We start from the raw sequence: 20,731 nt of genomic DNA, 5'->3' as shown, positions 1-20,731 counted from the left end.
ACAAAGGCAGGAGAGCTAGAGCAAACTTCGCTCAGGAGTCCATTTATTTTCCAGATTAGCAGACACATTGTATATAATTTGTCAAAGCTATTTAGAAGCTGTGATGACCTTGTGGGTCAGCACTAAGATACACTGTCACAAAGCCTGGGCAGTATGACAAACCACACTAAACCAGGTCTAATGACCGGGCAGAATGAGGGCTGCAGCTGGAGACTGAGGATGCTCTGCACTCAGGCAGAGCTCTCGCATCTTCTCTCCTTTAGAACCTTCCTGGGTCCTCTTGCTTTCCCAGCTACACTCCTTAACACAGTTTAGGGGATCTTGGCCATCTGACCTACACCTCCAGACCCACCCCTCTGTTTCTGTTTTGTCCCTTACTTCCAACCACAGCAATTCCTCCAAGCTCTGGGACTTGAAAGCCTCAGTTGCTCCACATGAGCCACTCCTTTGCTTGCCTAGCACATGCACACCTATCTCCCGTACTGTGAGCTGCCTGCAGACAAGAAGCTGAACTTTTTGTAAGACTCCCACGTCTAGCATAGCTCTTGACACACAGTGGGCATTTGATAAGGAAGCAGAGACTATTTAAGAGATGGAGAAACAAGAACTGTGGGGCAGCCAAGCACACGATTGGGAGACAAGTAGGAGATAAGAACAGGGTTCAGTGCCATCTACCCTGCTTCTCTCAAGCTCTGGTGATAGAGCCGGCTAAACCACCATGCCCTAAGCTTACAGGAGTCAGGTTCACGGAGACAGCAAGCAGAATGGCAGATGCCAGGGGCAGTGTCTTTAATGGCTATCAAATGTTGGTTAGGAGAGGTGAGAAGTTTTAGAGATGAGTGGGAGTGGCATATTGAATGCCACAGAATGGTTAATTGATGTGGTAAAAAGTGTGTGGGTGTGTGGGAGGGGGTCTCTTGCTGACCCGGATGCTGAGAGCTTCACCTTTCCAACAGAGAGACTTGCATCTAGTGGATCAGAGAGAGGCAAGAAAGGACTGTGCTCCCCAAAAGGAGGCAACAGCTCCAGAGGGAACAACTGCTGCTCTGGGTGAGTGGCAGGGATGGACCCCGGTTACTGTGGTTCTCACTGACCTGCATGCATTACTTTCTACTCTGTCTGTGGTCATCCATATTACCATGCGCTGTATTGCTTCCCCGTGCTTTGTTGCCTAGTCTAAGTGCTGACCACATGCATATTTCCAGGACTTGAGTGGAAGGAGGCAGCAGGTACATCATCATTTCCATGGCCCATGTGTGTTCTTCTGAGAGGCCTTTTAGCCTCTCTGGCTCTTGTGTTTTCATGGGTCCCTGGATAAGGAGGGGCAAGAGCAATTCTCCCTCATAGGTCCATGTTAGTCTCACCTGGGGAGTGTTAAAAAGCACAGTCAGGATCAGGCTGTATTCTAGAACAATTAACTCAGAATCGCTGGCATGGGACATGAATGCTTTTTGAAAGCTCCAAGATGTTTCCAACGCACAACAGAAGCGGAAAAACCAACTCCCCTCTTTTAGTTATAAAAATCACAAAAGCCTCTGCACTAGAAAGAAAGCTATATATATCTGTACCTACAAAAGTGTTCCTTCTCAATTATTTGCTTAGGAAGTATTTTTCCAGATGGTACTATGAATTCCAAGGTATTGTTTGTGGGACTGCCATTTATAAAAATCTCCTCAATCTATAGTACCAGAAACCAAATGTATTATATTGTTCCTCAGTACCCATTAATACCACAGTGTTTGCCAGTGTAATGACTTGTGCTTGTAACAGGTGGTGGCAGCAGGAGGATCATGAGTTCAAAGCCAGCCCATCTCAAAAACAAAAACAAAATAGAAAAATTAGATTGGAAAAATAATGTTTGGATTATTTTGTTAAAACATTCAATTGATGTAAGTAAGAAATAACTATTTTTAAATGCATTATAAATTTCTTTGTTTGACTGAACATCCTTAAAGTTAATATCTGTACCTATCTGGTTTTCTTCTTGGGTGAGCTATCTTTTAGCTTTGACACAGAATATATCTGAGATATATCAATCTATGGGTAGATTTTTTTTAAAGATTTATTCATTTATTATTTATAAGTACACTGTAGCTGTCTTCAGACACACCAGAAGAGAGCATCAGATCTCTTTACAGATGGTTGTGAGCCACCATGTGGTTGCTGGGAATTGAACTCAGGACTTCTGGAAGAACAGTCGGTGCTCTTAACCGCTGAGCCATCTCTCCAGCCCGTAGATTTTTTTTAATATCACCATTAAACTGTTATAAACATCCAACATTGTTGAGAACTCCAATGTACTGCGTGCAGATATTGTTTTAACTTTTTGTTTTTACCAAGTCTCTGAAAGATATTATTACCCCCAAGTATGAATGAAAAAAATAAAGTTCAGAGAGGTTAAGTCTCCTCCGATTCATTAAAGTTACTGAAAGCCACAAGATTAGTAAATACGTGCTAAACTTTAATTCCATTTCCAGCAAGCTCTAAAGACCTACTCTTCTTATGACAGGTAAGGTAAGCACTTTGTTCTCTCGTTCTCTCTCTCTCTCTCTCTCTCTCTCTCTCTCTCTCTCTCTCTCTCTCTCCAGAAAGACACACACACACACACACACAACCTTCCTTTCCTGAGCATAGCTAACTCAGCTTACAGTGCCTGCTGCTGGGGTTCTTGCTCTCCAATCACAGATGGTGGTTGGCTCCAGATCCAAAAATACCTGATATATATCCTGCCCAGCAAGCAACCTACAGAATGTGGACTGGCTCAAAAAGGCAAATGAAGCTAAATTACCTGTTTCTCTTTGAGACACCAAATTGGAAATACTGCTACAACACTTAGCAGCAGAAAAAGAAAGTCAAAAGGGCTAAACCAGGAGATGATATAAGTATATTTAGAATGAGGTAAAGTATGGCATGGTGGTTTGTATAAGCTTGGCCGGGGGAGTGACACTGTTAGGAGGTGTGGCCTTGTTGGAGTGGGTGTGGCTATGTTGGAGTGGGTGTGGCATTGTTGGAGGAAGTGTGTCCCTGTGAGGGTGGGCTTTGAGACCCTCCTCCTAGCCACGTGGGAGCCAGTCTCTTCCTGTCTGCCTTTGGATCAAGATATGTAGCTTTCAGTTCCTCCAGTCCCACATCTGCCTGGACACTGCCATGCTCCCACCTTGATGATGATGGACGGAACCTCTGAACCTGTAAGCCAGCCCCAGTTAAATATTGTCCTTTGTAAGAGTTGCCTTGGTCATGGTGTCTCCTCACAGCAATGAAACCCTATGACACATGGCAATCTGAAGTTTCCAGGAGCCACAAGCTAAGGGTGGTGGAGGAAGGCAGTTGGTAGAGGATGGGCAAACCCAGATGTAGGCAATCAGAGAATGACTATTTGGCCCATGAGACGAAAAAGCAAGAGGCTAGAACCTGAACTTCTGGGTTTGTGTGGCTCCCTAAAGTTTTTCTCTTGAACTCTTTGAACCGTGTCTCTCCTGCTTGCCGTTGGAGGAGTGAAAATGGAATAGTGTATTAAACATTTTGTATTCTGGATATATCTGTTTGTCACAAGACATTTCCATTTCAATTTTTTCCTTTTTATATTTTTTTATGAAAGCAGGACCATAAATTGTTTAATAGTAACACTTTGACTAATTAAATAAAAACGCACGTTCATGTAAACTCTACCAACATAAAGGGACTAGTGGTTGTCTGGATTTGGGGGAACGGGAAGTCAGAGAAATCTGCAAAGGGGCATGAAGCTCTGAGGCTGATGTAGGTTGTGTCATTATGCAGGTGAAGGCAGGTATGGGACAGAACGAGGCCTGTCATTGGGCAAGAAGGAAGGATGGACTGGAGAAAAGTTTTAGAGAGGAGAGACCAGAGCGAGAGGGAGAGCAGGGGAGAAGCAGCATGGAGGCAAACATAAACGATCCTCGTCATGCATCTCTACATAGATACAAGTTGTTATGACTATTCTTAAGGGATGGATGTGTACAGGATTTTGTGTATCTAGATGAGCAAACTATATCTTATCTAAGTGAGCGGTTTATACCCTTGTCAATTGGTTGTAAATTAGTGGTGTGGATGTATTTCGAATTGAGTAATTAACATATACACCTGGTTGTTGGGTTTGTTGAGTCGTGTTTTGACTGGGTGGTTGGGAGTGTGAGTGGAGTCTGTGACAGGAAGCCGTGCTAGGCTGTAAAATGCTACGGTCCTCGGAACACGATGTGAGTCTCAGGCGTGGTAACAACCCGGGTAGGGGACAGTGTGTCAGTGTGTGAAATCAGCTGACAGGGAAACGGCAAGAGCACCAGATCCACGCAGAGTGGGAACTCGTGGGAACCGGTCATGCGATTTTATAATATACAACAACGGGGTAATGTGAGCATTCACTGTCATAGGTATAGTGATGGCTTTCACAAGAAGATGCACATGTCAAGACTTATGTCGCTGTATTGTACAGTTTAAAGTTTAGTCATGTGTTAAAGATAACTTGAAGCCATTTAAAAATTTTATATACTCAACCCAACAACGATACAGGATTCCATTCCTCAAGTTGCTATGCTTGTGTTTCTGAATGACACGGCTGCAGTTGGTCGCCACACACATTGTAAGAGCGAGGTTATTCCCAGGGTTGCTCTTGAACCTGATCTGCCAGGCAGGACTTGTATCTGCCATTGCCTATGTTCAGCCTCCTGAGTATCCGGGGTTCCGGGCCTGCACCACTAGTTCTGGCTCTCTGTTTCCATATTTTGTTTTCCAAAATACATTTTCTTTTCATTTTCGAAAAGATGTCTTTCATTACTTATGACACTTAGGAAAACAGGTATTGACCTTCATGGTTTCAAATTTTTACCATATCTATTTTTTTATCCTTTGGCCAATTTTCTGCTTTTAAACTTAGTAGCATCTGGTTTGGAGGAATTTTGTTCATTTATAACGCTCTAAGGTTGTGCTGAGACCCCGTCTTTCATGAGGCATTTTATATGAAATGATTATAATATGGAGTTACAGCCCTCGCACTAGAGCCTGAGGATGCCTTGACCTCCCGACTGCCCAGGTCACAGGCTGTACTGCCGCTCTGAGCTTATGTGGTACAGAGGAGCAAACTCAGGCACTCTACCAGCCGTGCGGCATCCCCAGCCTCAGTCCCACATGCTTTCACCGCAATGATCACTCCTCGGCTTAAAAAAATTTTTTTATTAAGTCCATTCTGTGAGTATATGAAATTTTCAAAGAATTAATGATAATATTACATTGAAAAAATAAGTTTGGGGACTGGAAAGAAGGCTCAGCAGTTACGACCAATGGTTGCTCTTGCAGGGGACCCAGGTTCAGTTCCCAGCACCTACCTGGGGCTTACAGGCATTCATAACTCCACTTCCAGCAAATCTAACACTCTTCTCATCCCGAAGGCCCATGCTACACATACATACATGCAAGCAAAACACTCACACATAAAGTAAATAAATATTAAAATTTTTAAGAAAAAATATTGACTAAATTTTAAAAAACAGAAATTCTTCATTCATGTTGACTTTTCTATACCCTTTTAATACACGATTTGTAGTCTCTTTGTAGCTCTGTTGCTTCAAATTTAATTATCAGGCAGATTTAGTTAAACATTCTCTTCATTTAAAAGACAAGAGCGCCTCCTACTGTTTTCCTAGACTAATAGATTAAAGCTCATTGTTACATCTCTCTCTCTCTCTCTCTCTCTCTCTCTCTCTCTCTCTCTCTCTCTAACACACACACACATACACATACACAGAGAGAGAGAGAGAGAGAGAGAGAGATACAGAGAGTCACACATATACACATAAAGAGACACATACACACAGAGAGAGATTGTGTCACACAGAGAGATACACACATACAGAGAGACATATACACACATACACGAAGTGAGTGAGACATACAGAGAGAGTCATATACACACAGAGAGAAACATACACACACAGAGAAACATACACACACAAAGACATACAGAGTGAGAGGGAGAGACATACACACAGAGACACACAGAAAGACATACACACATACAGAGTCATACATATCCACAGAGAGAGACAGACATACACACACATACACACAGACATACAGAGACATACACACAAATATATACACAGTCATACACAGAGAGAAACATACACACATACATGCACAGAGACACACACATACATATACAGAGACATATACACAAACATATACACACACACATACACACACATACATACACACACAGAAACATGCACTTTAGATTCTTTAAATAGAAAACATAGGTTTTTTTTAACTGTGCTAACTAGCTATACGCACCCAAGTAAGCTGTCAATTACCAACTATTTGCTGGTGTTCATAAATAATTAGAGAAGTGAGGGTTGATTTGCACTGTACTACTTCTTTCTCTCCTATTCCCAGAAAATGAAATAACTTATACTTTTGGCTTCTTGTGTGACTATTTAGATAACCTGTACAAATAACTGAAATATCATGGATCTCAGCATGTGTAGGAAAAGCACATGGTAACTTTAGCTCTCTTTTTCTCTTTAGACCTGACCTCAGAAAACAGCTGTCTTGCTATGAGGAAGGAGCAATGAATTCAGAGTGCCCCCAAGTCATCCCTTAATACTGAGCCTCCAAATCAGCAGTGTAGTGTTTTCTCAATCTTAGCCCTTCTGGCAGCATCTCCGACTTCTACTCTCTGCAGGCCAGAAGCAGCCCTCTGGTTATAAAGATGCAAAGTGTCTCCTGACATTAACAAATGTTCCTTTAGAAGCGAAGTCTGCGCTCCTTACCCCCGGCTCCTGAGAACCCCAGCACTGGTGGGACATGACCTCACATTTTAGGAGGACTTGGGCATGATTTCAAGAGAGGACCCTGGGAGATAAAAACATTCTAGACAGACCGTGGGGTGAGGCCCTCATCAGTTAGGAGCCATAGGAAGGAGAGAGAAAAGCCTCTCTCTGCCATGTAGGACAGGGCAAGCAGGTGGCTGGCTGAAACAGTAACGGTTCCAGCAAGAAGTGAACCAGCCAGTTTCTTTATCTTGCTGTGATTTCTTTTTAACATGGCAGCCATGTGAATTAATAGAGGTTTTAGATAGAATAGGAAAACTCGCAAAGCATCACAGATAGGCATTAATTACTTGGTGATACATATCTCTTTATTTTTGCGGGTGTGCATCAGTGGACTGTCAAGGTCTAACCTTGACCTTTAGCTACTGAGGTGGAATCATAGGATGTTCCAGAAGCTGATGACTTCTGGCAATTAGCTCTCCCTGGCTTCTGGCAACTGGCTCCTGCTGAAAGCAGTGGGGGATTAGGAAAGAAACTTACTCACTTGGGCTCTTTACTCAACTCTGGAGCCACTTGTTGGCTTGGAGAGGCTTGGAGCTCATTAATTCTTTGTGAGACAGCAAGAAAGAAAAGCAGAGAGAAAAGGTCATGAACACATACATGCACACATGTATGTATGTGTACATACATTTAGATACAGACATATATACATAGACATATTATATGTACACATAGAGAGACATATAACCATATTTGTTGGGTGGAACAGAGACCCAACAGCCACACTTTACTGTTTCTCTCAGCTCCTTTACAGCTTCTTAGACAAAAGTTCTTTATAAACTTACCTCACAGATAAAATGTTACACAGAAGGGGGTTACAGAAAGATGTTTATAGTAAGCTCACAGCAGTGTTTAGTCTATAAGCTCATTATAAGTTCGCAGCAACAGTTTCACAGGGGCTTGCTTTACCATAGTGCTCACCTGTGGCTTCATTCTTGGACCTGACCTAGAATGAAATGTTCTTTTCCTTGATCATTAATTTGCCCCAAAGCCTAGTTTTCTTCCTAGTGCAAGTCACTTGCTTGTGATACCAAGCTCTGTTTGCAGCTTTTTACTCTTCAGGGGCTTAAAATTACTTGAATCAGTTCTGGAGTTCTATAAAATCCTTATCATGAATAATGAAATCATCAATTCATCTAAAAAGCATTATTATATGAAAGTACATCTTCCTATTGATCTTCAGGAAATCTGCCCAACAGGGTGGGCTGATGCCCAAGAATCATCAGGTTATATAATAGTGGCAGGAATGCCAGGGAGAAGCAATTGTGGGATGAAGTCTCTGGGGCCCATGCCTCTCCAGAGTGCACCCATCACAGCCATGCAAAATGGTGGACCAACTCCAGAAAATTCACTTGCTTGCTATGGCCTTTCCTACATGGCTTGTGCCATTAGACAGCTTGTGAAAGTTGGCCTTTCCTTCTGACATGTGAGTCCCTGGATTTAACTTAGGTCATTAGGTCTGGTCATTAGGCTGAGCCAGTCCTGGTATAAATTTCCAACTTTAAGTTTCAGCTAAAAATTTGAAAGCCACTAGAAGTCAGGGAGATTGTTGATAAGCCTATATCTCCAACAGTGATGGGCAGACACCAGCAGGGTATGGGAGGCATTCTGCAGGCTTGCTGGCCAGTCAGCCACGTAGAAACGGGGAGCTCCTGATTCAGGGAGAGACAGAGTGATAGAGGAAGACATCTCATGCATGGTGTGTACACCTGCACAATGAGTTACATGCACCATTTACACCATACCACCCCGTGTACAATCCCACAGAGAGTTTAAGAGCCACTTTTCTGTACTTAGAAAAATCTTCCTTTAAATTTATAAGGGTCTTAGTTTGGGTTTTACTGCTGTGAAGAGATGCCATGACCAAGGCAACTCTTATAAAGGACAACATTTAATTGGGGCTGGCTTACAGTTTTAGAGGTTCAGTCCATTATCATCACGGTGGGAAGTACGGCAGCATTCAGGCAGATATATGCTGGAGGAGCCAAGAACCTTGATCTGAAGCAACCAGGAGAGACTGTCTTCTGCAGGTAGCCAAGAGGAGACTGACATTCAACATTAGGTGGAGTCTAAGCATTGGAAACTCAAAGCCCATATCCACAAAGACACACTTCGTCCAACAAGGCCACACCTCCTAATAGTGCCACTCCCTGTACAAAGCCCATCCAAACCACCACAGCAAGTGAGGGGCTAGAGCGACAGCTCAGGAGTTAAGAGCACTGGTTGTTCTTTCAGAGGTTCTGGGTTCAAAACCCAGCACCTACATATATGGGATCCAATGTCCTCTTCTGGTGTGCAGATATACATGCAGTCAAATATCCATGTATGAAAAATAAATAAGTCTTTAATTAAAATGGCATTATAAATGATCTCACTTAATCAGAAAGCCTTGTGAGGCAGGCTGGAGGGATACAGGAAAATTGGCTGGGCTTGAGGTCAACAGAGGGACTTGTTCTCCAAGTTACACAGCTTGCTAAAGGAAAGACATGGTGGAGAATCCAGACTGTCAAACGTGGAGTGAAAAGGGCTCACCTGCTGTTTCATGAAGATTTCCTATAGGTTACAAAAGAACAGGTTCATCTGACAGTGTCAGAGGCCTTCCGTAGTGGGTCTAAGACGTCCTTTCCACATTGACTTGGTATATCCATATATCCATAGTTACCTGTGGGAGTGAATACAGGGTGAACAGAAACCAATTTCAAATGAGCCGGGTTCTTTGCTCCTCCAGATGACCTGACACCTCTCTCTGTCTCTCTGTCTCTCTCTCTCTCTGTCTGTCTCTCTCTGTCTCTCCCTCCCTCCCTCTATTAACCCCTAGAATCAGGGCAATCTGCCTCTGTAACATCTTCCTAGCTTCCAGGTAGGTTTATTTGCTCTTCTGTAATCTATTCATTTTTGTTCCCTGTAATTCTCTGCCCTTTCTCTTTCAACCCACAACCCAATCCCGAGGAAACAACTGTTCATTTATGTCGAGCAAACCATAGCCCCTCCACAGTACTTACCAGTTTAAAACCTATTGATTAATTTGGTAAGGATACATCGGCAACTCCTAGGAAAGCGACAAGATACTGTTTTCCAGCTGAGACCTGAGACGGAACAGAAGCTGCTCATTTCCTCGTCCACAGAATGCGGTTTGGTGTTCCCCTTCCGGACAGGGAGCTTTCCAGTAGGGCAGACCATATCCTTGTGGAGGTGCATGCACTGCAGAAGCCTCATTGCCTCAGAAGCCACCTCTGTTTCTGACTGCTCAGACCTCTGAGTTTGTACTGTCACGGCTGTATCCCCAATCTTCCCTAGAAGTCATGTTGGGCTTCTTAAGTCCTTGACAACCCAGAACCCTCTCTTAAAGACCTTAGCTTAGGGAGCTGGAGGTGAAGTACTTAGTTACTTGTATTTTTAGTTACCACTCCAAGTGAATATCAAAGAAGGGAGGGAAACTTTGTTTCTGCCATCTATAGGATTACGGTATTTTTTTCTCTCATTGGCCTTGCCTCTGAATTAACTTTAAACCGCATCACTAATTAATGAGACGAATGCTTCTTGAAGGAAACAACTGATCTTAGGGATATTTAACACATATCCTTATTGTCTCGCCAGGATTGTGACCCCTCTTCCTTTAAAGAGGAACTATTGTTAGCAGCTGAGCCACGCAAGAAGACCCGGCGAGTAAATAGGTCCAGCACTTTATTCCAATTACATCATTCACCCTGGAGCGGTAGGTGGGGCAGGCAGGAGTCACCATCAGGGTAAAAGGGGACTCTGGAAGAAAGTTCCAGAGAACGTTTTGCAAGAGGGAGCGGAACAATCAAAACTGAATTCATGAACTCTATGTGGGCCAAAGAGGCAGCGCGGCCCTGAAACTTTAGTATTCCGTCCCGCGTGGGAAAAGTGAGGAGCTATTTTAAAATTCCTTTTCATACTTTTCGAGTTGCTCGCACACTCCCTTCCGCGCCGCCCAGACACTGAGGCGCTGACCCACAGGCTGATTCACACTAGTTTCCCGCGCAGGCGCACTCCAGCCGAGCGGGGGCGCCGGGCTGGGGAGCGGGGCCAAGGCTAGTCACGTGAGACCCGCGGCACTTCTCTCCTCAATTTCCCTAAATGGACTTAGACGGGGTTCCCCGCCTATCTCCACGCTCTGGAATGCGGGCAGAGGAGAGCTCCAGGACAGGCGCAACCATCTGCCGAAGAGGGGGGAGGAAGCAGAATCACAGTTCAAACGGAGACGCGAGAAAGACGAAGAGTCAGTAATTAGACCGAGAGGTCCTCCACACGTCCATTTCAGCCCTAAACTCCCCGTTCGGTACTTCTCATCGGCGCCCTGAGCCCGCCATCTGCTCTGACACCTTCCCTGAGGTCCCCCTCCCGTCAGGGCTGGCCCATAGAGGCGGCGGAGAATGGCCGCCAGGCTTCCTTCCGGTTTGCGAGCGGAGGCCGGAAGTGGCCGTTCTTGGGCGGCTGGAAAGTTAGAAAGTTTGTGAGGGCGGCGGCAAAGCTTCGCAGAGACGCTCACTCTTGGTTCTCGCGGCTGAGCAGGGTGAGTGGTGCTGGCCGCCGAGCGGGCGTGGCCCGGCCCCAGGAGGTGTCCTCGCCGGGCGGCGGTGAACGTGGGGGCCGCCGGGAGCCGCGGCTGGGGAGCGCACCTGGGCAGGTGTGTCTCCGCGAGCCCGGGGAGAGCGGGGCGTGGAGCCACGGGCCGGGGAGCCGGGGCAGCCCGGGCGCAGACGTCGCTCTGCTTCCCAAACTTGGATCTTGGGAAATGTTGCTTAGCTCGCCAGCGCGGTGCGCCTTGGACCATTGCCTGCCCGCGAAACCAGAGCCCCACAGAGCTGACTCCGGAGCTCTGTTGAGTTGCTAACGTAAACTTGCGGGAACCGAGAGAGTTGTGGATAAAACCGTAGCACAGCCGCCCTCGGCCCTGTCTTTGCAGCTCAGCGCGCGCCCCTCTAAGTAGAACTTTTAAAAGTGCTATTTGAACAGAGAGGAGATTGAAGTTTTGTTTGCCTGATATTAAGAGTCAGTAGGGATGTAAATATATAAGATCTTTAGGGATCTTTTAAGATTTTAACTTCTTTAGTGCAAAACTTGTGTCAAAGGGTGACGAAAGTGAATCTCCACTAAAGTTGCTGGTATTTTCTTTTTTCTGGATGGCTTTTGATGAGGATTAATTAGAAAAGCATTTTTTGTCTTCAAAAGTGAAGCGTGGTTCATTAGTCAATCCTGGCAACTAATGACTTTTTTAAAGGTGCTCAGAACTCTTGGGTGTGGCTGTCTAGGAAGATCCAAGCTGACTCTCAACCGGAAGTGTGCCTAAGAAGTAAAAACGTGGTTTTCCTTGAAACTGAAATAACAGCTTGAAAATACACTTTAAAAAACTGAGTTTATCGCCCTCCCCCATCTCGTCTTGTAAAAAAGTGCATTGATTTGATCTGGATTTCAAAGCAAGCCATACCTAGATGCTACCACACTGTGAGGTTTTGAAATGGGAGTTTTCCAAAGGATATATTTCTCAGTTTTAAAAGAGTTTTTTTTATTAAAAGATATTAAGTTAGTAGGCTGTAGTGTAAATGTTCTATTAAGAATTTCTATCTTTTATATCTATTACTAGTTTAGGCATGTGAGATCCTACTATTTAAATTTAGGCAATCTCAGGTATATCTTAGTGTGGATTAAAAGGTTTCATAGGGTACTTTGTTGTTGTTGCTGTTGTTGTTTGTTTGTTATTTTGGATAGGGTCTCCTTTTAGCCCAGACTGGCCTGGAACTTGAGATGGTCTTTCTGCTTCAAGGGCTAGGATTATAAGCCCAGTTATGAGCCCCACATCAAACTTTATCATAGTTTCTATAAATTCTACATTTCTAAAGATTCTGTGAAATCTGGTTGCCCTCGGCATGTGTGGAAAGCCTCTTCGAGGCTGTCTTCATAGTCTGACGTCTTCCTTAATCAAGAGGCTCCCATTTAGTCAACTGCTAAAACATGAAACTTCTTGGGCGGGAATGTAGCTCAGTGGCAGAGTGCATACCTAGCGTACATGATCCAGAACTGCAGAACAACCCACACCATACAACACGCATTGCTACAACCCTGTCTTAGTTTAAAACTAAGTCAGACTCCTTTCCGTCTGTAAACAGAAACTGTCTTGACCACCCGCTCCCTTCCTTTTCTTTCTGGTGGTCTGAAACTTTCATATGTTCTCTAGAAGGCCGGCGGGCAAATCTTCTGCTTCTTAAGTTTCATATCAAAGATCTTTCACAAAGCCCTCAAAGTGGGGATCTCAGATGATCCTGCCATACACCCTAAGTTAAAATATTTGCAGTTTTATTTTGCTCTAACTTCTTAAACTAACTTGAGCATTATATTTTACAGCCTCACTTGTGTAGAACCACAGCAGAGAGGATACTGCCACTCGCAAAGGTTCTCTCTGTTGTCTCTGTGCTCCTTTACCTGAGGGTGTTCCGACCATGCTTGTGGTTTGGTGGTGTTTTGTGTAGATGGTGTTTGGCCATGCCATGGCTGTGAAGCTCCGGGTCCAGTGTGGAGACCTGTGAATCACTATCATCTTGAAAGAGTTGAGGCCCGGGGAGTAACTTGCTCAGCACCACATTACCAGATTCGGACAGAATTAACTCCATGAAGACAAGCATCTGATCTTAATTCTGAAGATAGCGATAGTTTTCCTCTGATCCTGTAGGAATAAGGGGACCATTCTGAACTGTCAGTGTTTGATGATAGGGTCTCAATGTGTGCCCTTGGCTGCCTGAGGCCCACAGGTCCCGCTGCCTCCCAGTGTTGGGATTAAAGCAGTCACCACCACCCCCTTCACTTCTTCCTCACCTTTATGCATTGTTTTAACTTGAGAGTCATTCCTCTGGAATGGGGGAAGTGTGTAGCTCATTGCCTAAGTTGAGCCAATCATTTACTGCATTCCTGTCTCTCTGTGTTTTAACTGTTCTTTAAGATGAGTCACACACATGTTCTATGCCAGTGACATTTGATATACATCAATATAATTAGCTGGTCCTAATACAGTTGAATTAAGTATGGAATTCACTAAACTTCCGTGTGAAGCTATTGTTAATGCTAAATAAAACTTCTTTTCAACTGTTTTATAATGCATTTGCTAATTTTTAAATGCATGCTTTAAGTAATAAGATATATATTATTAAAAATCAATGTTACTTTTAACATTTTAAGCATTTTTATAAAGGAATTTTAACAGTACCCCCATCAAATGTAGTTTTACATGAAATTTTGTAGACTAAAAAATTTCACCTTCGTCGGCTATTTTCCTGGGTTATTGGGGGAAGGAAGACAAGATTATCATATAAAACAGGCTATTTTTGAAGATTTTTTGCCTTGCAAAGGCATGCTGTTCTTAAAATATTGAACATTCTTGAGCACATTTAAGAGATGTAATGATGTTCTCCGTGTGGCCTGGTGGTTAAACTGTTTAGCTCCAAAGGGAAGAATACACAACATTGTGTTGTAAATGAGATGTGCAGCCTCAGAGGACATTAGATTGAAAATACACACTTGGGAATGGTTACAATAGGTTCCAAAAGGATAAATAAAAGTAGAAATTTGAGACTACATAATAGCCTTGCAGGGCATCTTTCCAGAGTCATTCCACTGTACCACCTCTCTGGGGTGGATAACTAGAGTTGCGACCAGCTATCGTTATAAGATAGATACCCTCTCAAATCTGAAGCACGATTTAGATAAAAAGCAAAGTGAGCGGGACTTTTCTAACTGTTTCCATAATTTTAGTCTGTTGGTGTGTTGAAATCAAGGAAAGAATGTAAGAAATTATTTTGTTTTGTTTTTTTAGCTCGTAGGAAACATTCTCAGGGTCACTTGGGGTGCTGGAATCTAGGTAGCGGTTCATTCTTTGCAGTCCACAGCCTTATTTTTAGAGCAAGGGCATGGTGCTTTGTGGAATCATGGCTGAATGTTGTTTTCAGAACGTAAGCTTTAAAACTGTTATCTTGGTCAGAGAGTGAAGTCAGTCGTGCCTGTTTTAGCCCAGCCCGGAGAATATAACTCCCGAGTGTCGTAGTCCTGCCGAGCAGGACTCCTCACATTGCCATCTCCACTTCACCTCCGAAGAATGGTATGCAGGATTTTATTATCTGATAACTATGGGATTTTCCACTTGGAAAATGTCATATTATTTTAAAGTTGAGTGTTCACTGGAAAAAATATATTTTTATTTTTAAGTTTTACAGGGATAAATTTTTATTAGAGAACAAGATAGTATCTATGATTTTAAGGTGTTCTTTAAATGAAATTGCTTTATAACTTGTGCTCTGATTTCAAATGAGAAACTTTAGTTATATCCAGTGGTTGAGAGCAGCTACCATTCACAGAACAACAGGTCTGTGTGAAGTACTTACTGTTAAGTCTCTAAGTACTCTAAAGTCTGTAAGACCTGGCTCTTGGTGAATTAACTTCATATTCTATTTTTGTTGTTGTTAGCCTTTCATCAAAATGTTCCTGAAGCGTGGGTGCAATCTGAAATGTTACCTGAATGTGGAAGAATGACTTTAGTCTTAGAGAGTAGGAGGGAAGACCTGTTCAGTCAGTCAGTCTTGCCACCTCCCTTCTCTGACAGAGTGGGTCAGCTAATTTAGGTGTGAGCTACAGAAGGATAAGGTTCTAAAAATGAATTAGTGTTCCTTAGCAGCCCCATAGTGCCCTTATATGAGAACTGCCGTTTCCCATGTATCTACCCCGCTCCAACCCAAGCAAACCCTCTTTGGTTTTACTTTTGTTTTGTTACTGAGCGCTGTGGTGGTGGTGGGGATATGTAATCTTGATATGCTGTTTGCTTTGAGTGGATGTTAATCGGAATCCTTACTGGAAAAAAGACTTTCAACTTTTAAGAGCGAGTAAACTCAAAGCTCTAGACTGGTTTTTCCCTTTTAGTTTGGTTGTTGGGATGAAATTTTTACAGTTATGTCACCCCACTGAGACATGGCTCTGACCAAGTAGTCTCAGTCGTATGTAAAGACAATTCCACTTATTTTTGTTAATCATTATTGTGATTCATACTTAGTAATCTTAGGTACTGATTTTATTCCCCTTGAATTCTTGCTTAATTAGGATTTAACCGCCACCATGTCGAGCAAAAGAGCGAAGACCAAGACCACCAAGAAGCGCCCTCAGCGCGCAACGTCCAACGTGTTCGCCATGTTTGACCAGTCCCAGATCCAGGAGTTCAAAGAGGCCTTCAACATGATCGACCAGAACCGGGACGGCTTCATCGACAAGGAGGACCTGCACGATATGCTGGCTTCAATGGGTAATGTCCACTTGCAGTGCTGATGTATTGCATAGAATTTCCTTCATTCTTTTCGTGAAGCAGTGTTTCCTGATGGGTACCTGTCTCTGGGTTGGACTGGAGGGCTGTGTGTGTCTGCATTCCTACATGGATGTGGGTTGGTGTTTGAGAAAGTGAGGGCTGAGGTGGTTGCTCAGAGATAAGAGTGCATGCTGCTTGCACAGAGAGGGTTGGGGTTAGTGCCCAGCACTCGTGTTCAGTAGCTGCAGGGAGGGAGGGTCCAGCCCCTTTGGATTCTGTGGGGACCTGCACTCAGCATGCACTCAGTTTTCCTGTCATGAACCCAGACGCTTTTATTTTCCACTAGAATGTTTACCATGATTAATAATTGGAATATTTCCCAACGTGATTGTGAGTGTGGCTCCTTTTATTTAGGAAAAAATCCAACTGATGAATACCTGGACGCCATGATGAATGAGGCCCCGGGCCCCATCAATTTCACCATGTTCCTCACCATGTTTGGAGAAAAGCTGAACGGCACCGACCCTGAGGACGTCATCAGAAATGCCTTCGCTTGCTTCGATGAGGAAGCAATCGGTAAGCCGGGGTAACCTTTAATCACAAAGTTGTTTTTAATGATGTAGCAGGATATTAGTAGCTTAAATGTGGTGACTTGGCACTCAGCACCGTTTGGAGGTTTTCTTTGCAGCTTTCTGGCCTGTGTGCATCCCTTGAGTGTCAGTGGTCTTCAGAAGCCTCGGGTACACTGGGAACCTTTTTGGGAAACGTGTTTACTCTCTTACTTAACAAAGTTAATTCCCCAAGGTGCTGGCTGTCAGTACTGGGTGAAATGAGTAAGTGACATATATTGCAACCTCATAAATTGCTGTGCACTACAGCACAGTGAACACACGGAGCAGAGCTTAGACTCTGGGATCAGGCTACCTGATTTCGGAACTCTGCTGCTGTGCCATAGCTATGTAACTCTGGGCAGACTACTTCGTTAGGTTCTGTTGTTTTTGTTTTTTAATGAAACTGACAATAATGTGACCCATTTCACAAAGCTGTTGTAAGGATCAGATGCAGTGACAATCAGGAAGTAGAGTTGGGAATCGGAGTTTGGGCTATCTAGTAAGAAAACTGTATCTCAAAAAAAACCAAACCATTAAACAAACAAAAAATGTTGTCCAGTCAACATTTGGCAGAGAAAGCATATGGGCATGTTTCCCAAGATTTCCACTTTGTGGCTGAGCAGGTGTGTGTAGAGAGGGAGGACACCTGAGTACCTGCCTAATGTAGGCTAGTCTTAAATGCCAGGGGTTGTCATGGGCAGCTGACATAGGCATGGTCTCCTCGCTCTAGCTCTCAGGACTCTCCACAGTATAGTATGGGTGTCTTCTGATTTTCACACACACAGCCCTCATCCACAAAAGAGGCTCATATGAGCACAAGTGAGTGTGTTTTGTTTTGTTTTTTGGTAGAATTTTCTCTCTGCTCCTAAAAACAACAAGCCCTTCCTTTCTTTTTTTTCCTTTTTTTTTTTTTTTCCCGGAGCTGGGGACCGAACCCAGGGCCTTGCGTTTGCTAGGCAAGCGCTCTACCACTGAGCTAAATCCCCAACCCCAAGCCCTTCCTTTCTTTCCATGCACCAAATTCTTTATTTGTGTCTATCTCTGGACACGAGCATGATTGATAGATTTTAGTTGTACACTTATTCCCAATCACGGTTGACTTAAGTGCTAATTAAGTGAATTGGCTGGAGTCAATGATTTATTTCTACAAAGCTACACTTCTAAGATTTTAGGGGTCTTTTTTTATTACAGAGGATTGAAGTTTCTTTTCTAATCTTAATTCATTTGTTGAGCTCACTTTGTGGGACATGTGTTCTTAGTATATTAATTTCACACACTAGCAAGTTGTCAGTCTTTCTTGCTTTATGATTAAATCTGTTTCATTTATTTTTGGCCGATAGTATAGTAAAGGTTCTCAATCATCGTGCACACAAGTTACTTGGAGAGCCCTTTAAAATGCCCGGTGCTAGAAAAGAAATGAGGGCTGACACAGGGTTCTGCTTCTGTCCTGCAAGTGACTGCCTTACCTTCAGCGTGTGTGTTTCCTGGAAATGATGGCAGGTGGCAGGTTACAAGGCACCTGTTGCACTGGCTTGTATGGTAGGTACGTCCTTGTGCACCAAGCCACAAAGGATGTGGGGCAGGCAGACAGCAGAGTAACCACTAAGTATCTGGTTGTCTCCTGGGGTTTGCAGGGCTGGTGGACACCCAGGCTGAGGATGGGTATGGGTGTTCTGATGCTCCATTCTTTCCCCTCCAGGCACCATCCAGGAGGATTACCTGAGGGAGCTGCTCACCACCATGGGCGACCGCTTCACAGATGAGGAAGTGGATGAGCTGTACAGGGAGGCCCCCATCGACAAAAAGGGGAATTTCAACTACATCGAGTTCACGCGCATCCTCAAGCACGGAGCGAAAGACAAAGATGACTGAAGAGCTGTGGCTTCCAGCCAAATGTCCCTGTTGCCATTGGGGTATTTCTGAGATTTTCCTCCTGGAGCCGGTCGCATGCCCTTGCTTTTCTGCCTTTTGCTTTCCTTGTTTTGTATTTATTCTCAGCCACTTTGGGCCACGTGTACCTTTATCATCAGACTGGAAACGGGACTTTCTGTCATTGTTCGATGAGAACGTAAGGTAATTTAACTTACAGACAGTCTTGTCCCTTGTAATAACTGCAGCCACAGAGTCAGTATATTTTTTCAGAGAAAGTTATCCACTCAATTTTTTCTGAATGATAATTAAACTTTCTGATAAAATACTTAGTTGTTTAGCCTTCTTTCCCACTTGACTTTTAGTTTTACCGAGTCTTTCCCCCAAGCAGGGTAGATGAGGTGAATGACAGCCTGTCAGAGTTTGCTCCCACTCCTTCCAGTTGTGTTTCCATGGCAATCCCAGTTTCCTCTACTCCTGTTTATCTCTCTCTCCCTCCTGGGAAATCAGATAAAGCCCTCCTTGGGTACCCTAGACTTTGTCTTCCAGTTTGGAAAATAATTCCTGAATTGTGATCCCTGGGGTAGCTCAGACTCCCCTTAAACGTCTCTGCATTACTTCCTGCAGCTAAAGTAAGAGCCAATTTTCATTTGTTCTACTTAAAAAACGATTTCAGCTCTAAAGGGTCTTTGGAACGCTTTTAACGGGAAGGACAGATGTCTCTGTGTTCCCAGCTGTTGGGAATACACACAGTACTTTGTTGTCGTATACAGTTTTTCCTTATTTTAACAACCCCTATTAAAAGACCAGTTCATTTATGCCGAGATTCCTCATTAAGTCCATGTGAATTTCAGACATTCCTGACCTACCCACAGTCAGAACAGCTGTCGGGAAAGTGAGGTCATTGTTTTGATCCTAAAAATAACTCGGCTTATTTTTGATAATTGAGAACCTCAGCCCTGTTAATTATGGAGTAGAAAACACTTTTATTCTGTTTGGTTTCTAATGTTTCGAAAAGTCCCGAGTGTAAAAAGGTTTGAAACACAGGGGTGGCAGGGTGTGTGCCTCAAACTTCTATGCTATTGAAAGACTGTCCTTGAGGGAGACCATTACCTCATTTGATAAACAATTACAGAATGCCTTAGGAATGCCTTTGAGAAGCTGGTGTTAGAGCCAGAGGCTTTAACCCCGTAATCTCAGTCCTGTAGAATGGGGGTGGGGGACTATTAACCAGTAACACCTACTCTTTGCTTCCTTCGAGATTAGATTCACAGCAATCTACCCTAATTTCCTGCTTGAATTTTATTCAGATTTTTAAGCAAAATACTTTTTCCAGCTTACCCACCCATAGTCTTGCTGGATTTCCACTTTTACTGAAGAGGGTAGAAAAACACCTAAACATATCACCTCTGATTTGCTAACAAATCTTCAGTGAGGAATAAAGTTATTTCTAAGTAGGGGAGAAAAAATCACTACTAAAATTCTCTCTTGCAACATCCATTTCCATCAGGGCAACCCCTTAAATAGCTGTTAGGAACAGTAGGTGGTCAACCCTGTATGAATTAAGTCTCCTTAATTTGGCTAGTAGGATTCTCTGCTGAGTAGCTGGGCTTTGCTTAAGCAAGAATGGCTGCCAGTAAAAGCTCTAAGAATCTCCTCTAGCCATGGGCTTGAATGATGATGGTCCCTAAAAGTTTCTGTAATGAGGACCTCTGTTAGCTCCCCACCTTCAAAGCCCCAGCAAATCACTCCAGTGCCCATGGGCCCCACCCGCTTTACAGTTACATTGCCACTGGACTCCATGCCCAAACTGAATTGACCGAGGAACCCGATACTTAAAGGCCAGGAAATGAATGTGACTGCATAAAAGACAGTGGAAGCTCGGGTTCTGAGAAAGGAACCTCTTTCTACCAAACATGGGAGACTGATGACCAACAGGAAGTTTAGGATTAGGTAGACACTGACTAGAGAACTTGGGGGGGGGGGGGGGGAGACAGGCCACAAAAACAGAGAATGCTAGTTTTAGGAGGGAGGAGGGTAGTGTCAAACTACAGAGGTGTAGGGAGTGTGAAGGAGCCCACTGGAATCGGCATCCCTGGGGCTCTGGC

The 20,731-nt window shown here is 43.8% G+C and overlaps 2 protein-coding genes across 6 annotated transcripts; one reads left to right on the top strand and one right to left on the bottom strand.

Annotated features, from left to right (window-relative positions):
* Positions 1-26: 26 nt before the first annotated feature.
* On the bottom strand, positions 27-13,654 carry LOC102555687 (uncharacterized). Of its 3 annotated transcripts, XM_087569064.1 has the most exons (6): positions 10,763-13,654; positions 9,845-9,928; positions 9,375-9,504; positions 8,753-8,866; positions 7,327-7,389; positions 27-1,364 (listed from the first exon to the last, which is right to left on the bottom strand). In XM_087569064.1, the coding sequence occupies exon 1, from the start codon at positions 11,638-11,640 to the stop codon at positions 10,903-10,905; it is 738 nt and encodes a 245-aa protein (XP_087425190.1). In that variant the 5' UTR covers positions 11,641-13,654; the 3' UTR covers positions 27-1,364; positions 7,327-7,389; positions 8,753-8,866; positions 9,375-9,504; positions 9,845-9,928; positions 10,763-10,902. The 3 variants fall into 3 exon arrangements, with proteins under 3 accessions (XP_087425190.1, XP_087425189.1, XP_087425187.1); XM_087569063.1 differs by lacking the exon at positions 7,327-7,389; XM_087569061.1 differs by lacking the exon at positions 27-1,364 and having other exon boundaries at positions 7,129-7,389.
* Positions 11,268-18,955, top strand: Myl12a (myosin light chain 12A). Of its 3 annotated transcripts, none has more exons than NM_001135017.1 (4): positions 11,268-11,379; positions 15,945-16,143; positions 16,558-16,719; positions 18,454-18,955. In NM_001135017.1, exons 2-4 carry the CDS (start codon positions 15,960-15,962, stop codon positions 18,624-18,626), a joined length of 519 nt encoding a protein of 172 aa, NP_001128489.1. In that variant the 5' UTR covers positions 11,268-11,379; positions 15,945-15,959; the 3' UTR covers positions 18,627-18,955. The 3 variants fall into 3 exon arrangements, with proteins under 3 accessions (NP_001128489.1, XP_087423554.1, XP_087423553.1); XM_087567428.1 differs by having other exon boundaries at positions 11,311-11,493; positions 18,454-18,951; XM_087567427.1 differs by lacking the exon at positions 11,268-11,379 and adding an exon at positions 14,906-14,952 and having other exon boundaries at positions 18,454-18,951.
* The last annotated feature ends 1,776 nt before the right edge of the window (positions 18,956-20,731 follow it).

This window comes from Rattus norvegicus, chromosome 9 (assembly GCF_021556685.1).
Source record: "Rattus norvegicus strain SHRSP/BbbUtx chromosome 9, alternate assembly SHRSP_T2T, whole genome shotgun sequence".
NCBI lineage: Eukaryota > Metazoa > Chordata > Mammalia > Rodentia > Muridae > Rattus > Rattus norvegicus.
The sequence above is the reverse complement of the archived record's forward strand: the minus strand, read 5'-3'. Positions and strand labels throughout refer to the sequence as shown.

Bases quoted from the DNA above. Each gene is read 5' to 3' on its own strand.
- LOC102555687 (XM_087569064.1), bottom strand. From the start codon at position 11,640: ATGGTCCAAGGCGCACCGCGCTGGCGAGCTAAGCAACATTTCCCAAGA.
- Myl12a (XM_087567427.1), top strand. The intron at 16,144-16,557 runs GTAATGTCCACT...CCTTTTATTTAG, and splicing joins CGATATGCTGGCTTCAATGG to GAAAAAATCCAACTGATGAA. The intron at 16,720-18,453 runs GTAAGCCGGGGT...TTTCCCCTCCAG, and splicing joins CTTCGATGAGGAAGCAATCG to GCACCATCCAGGAGGATTAC.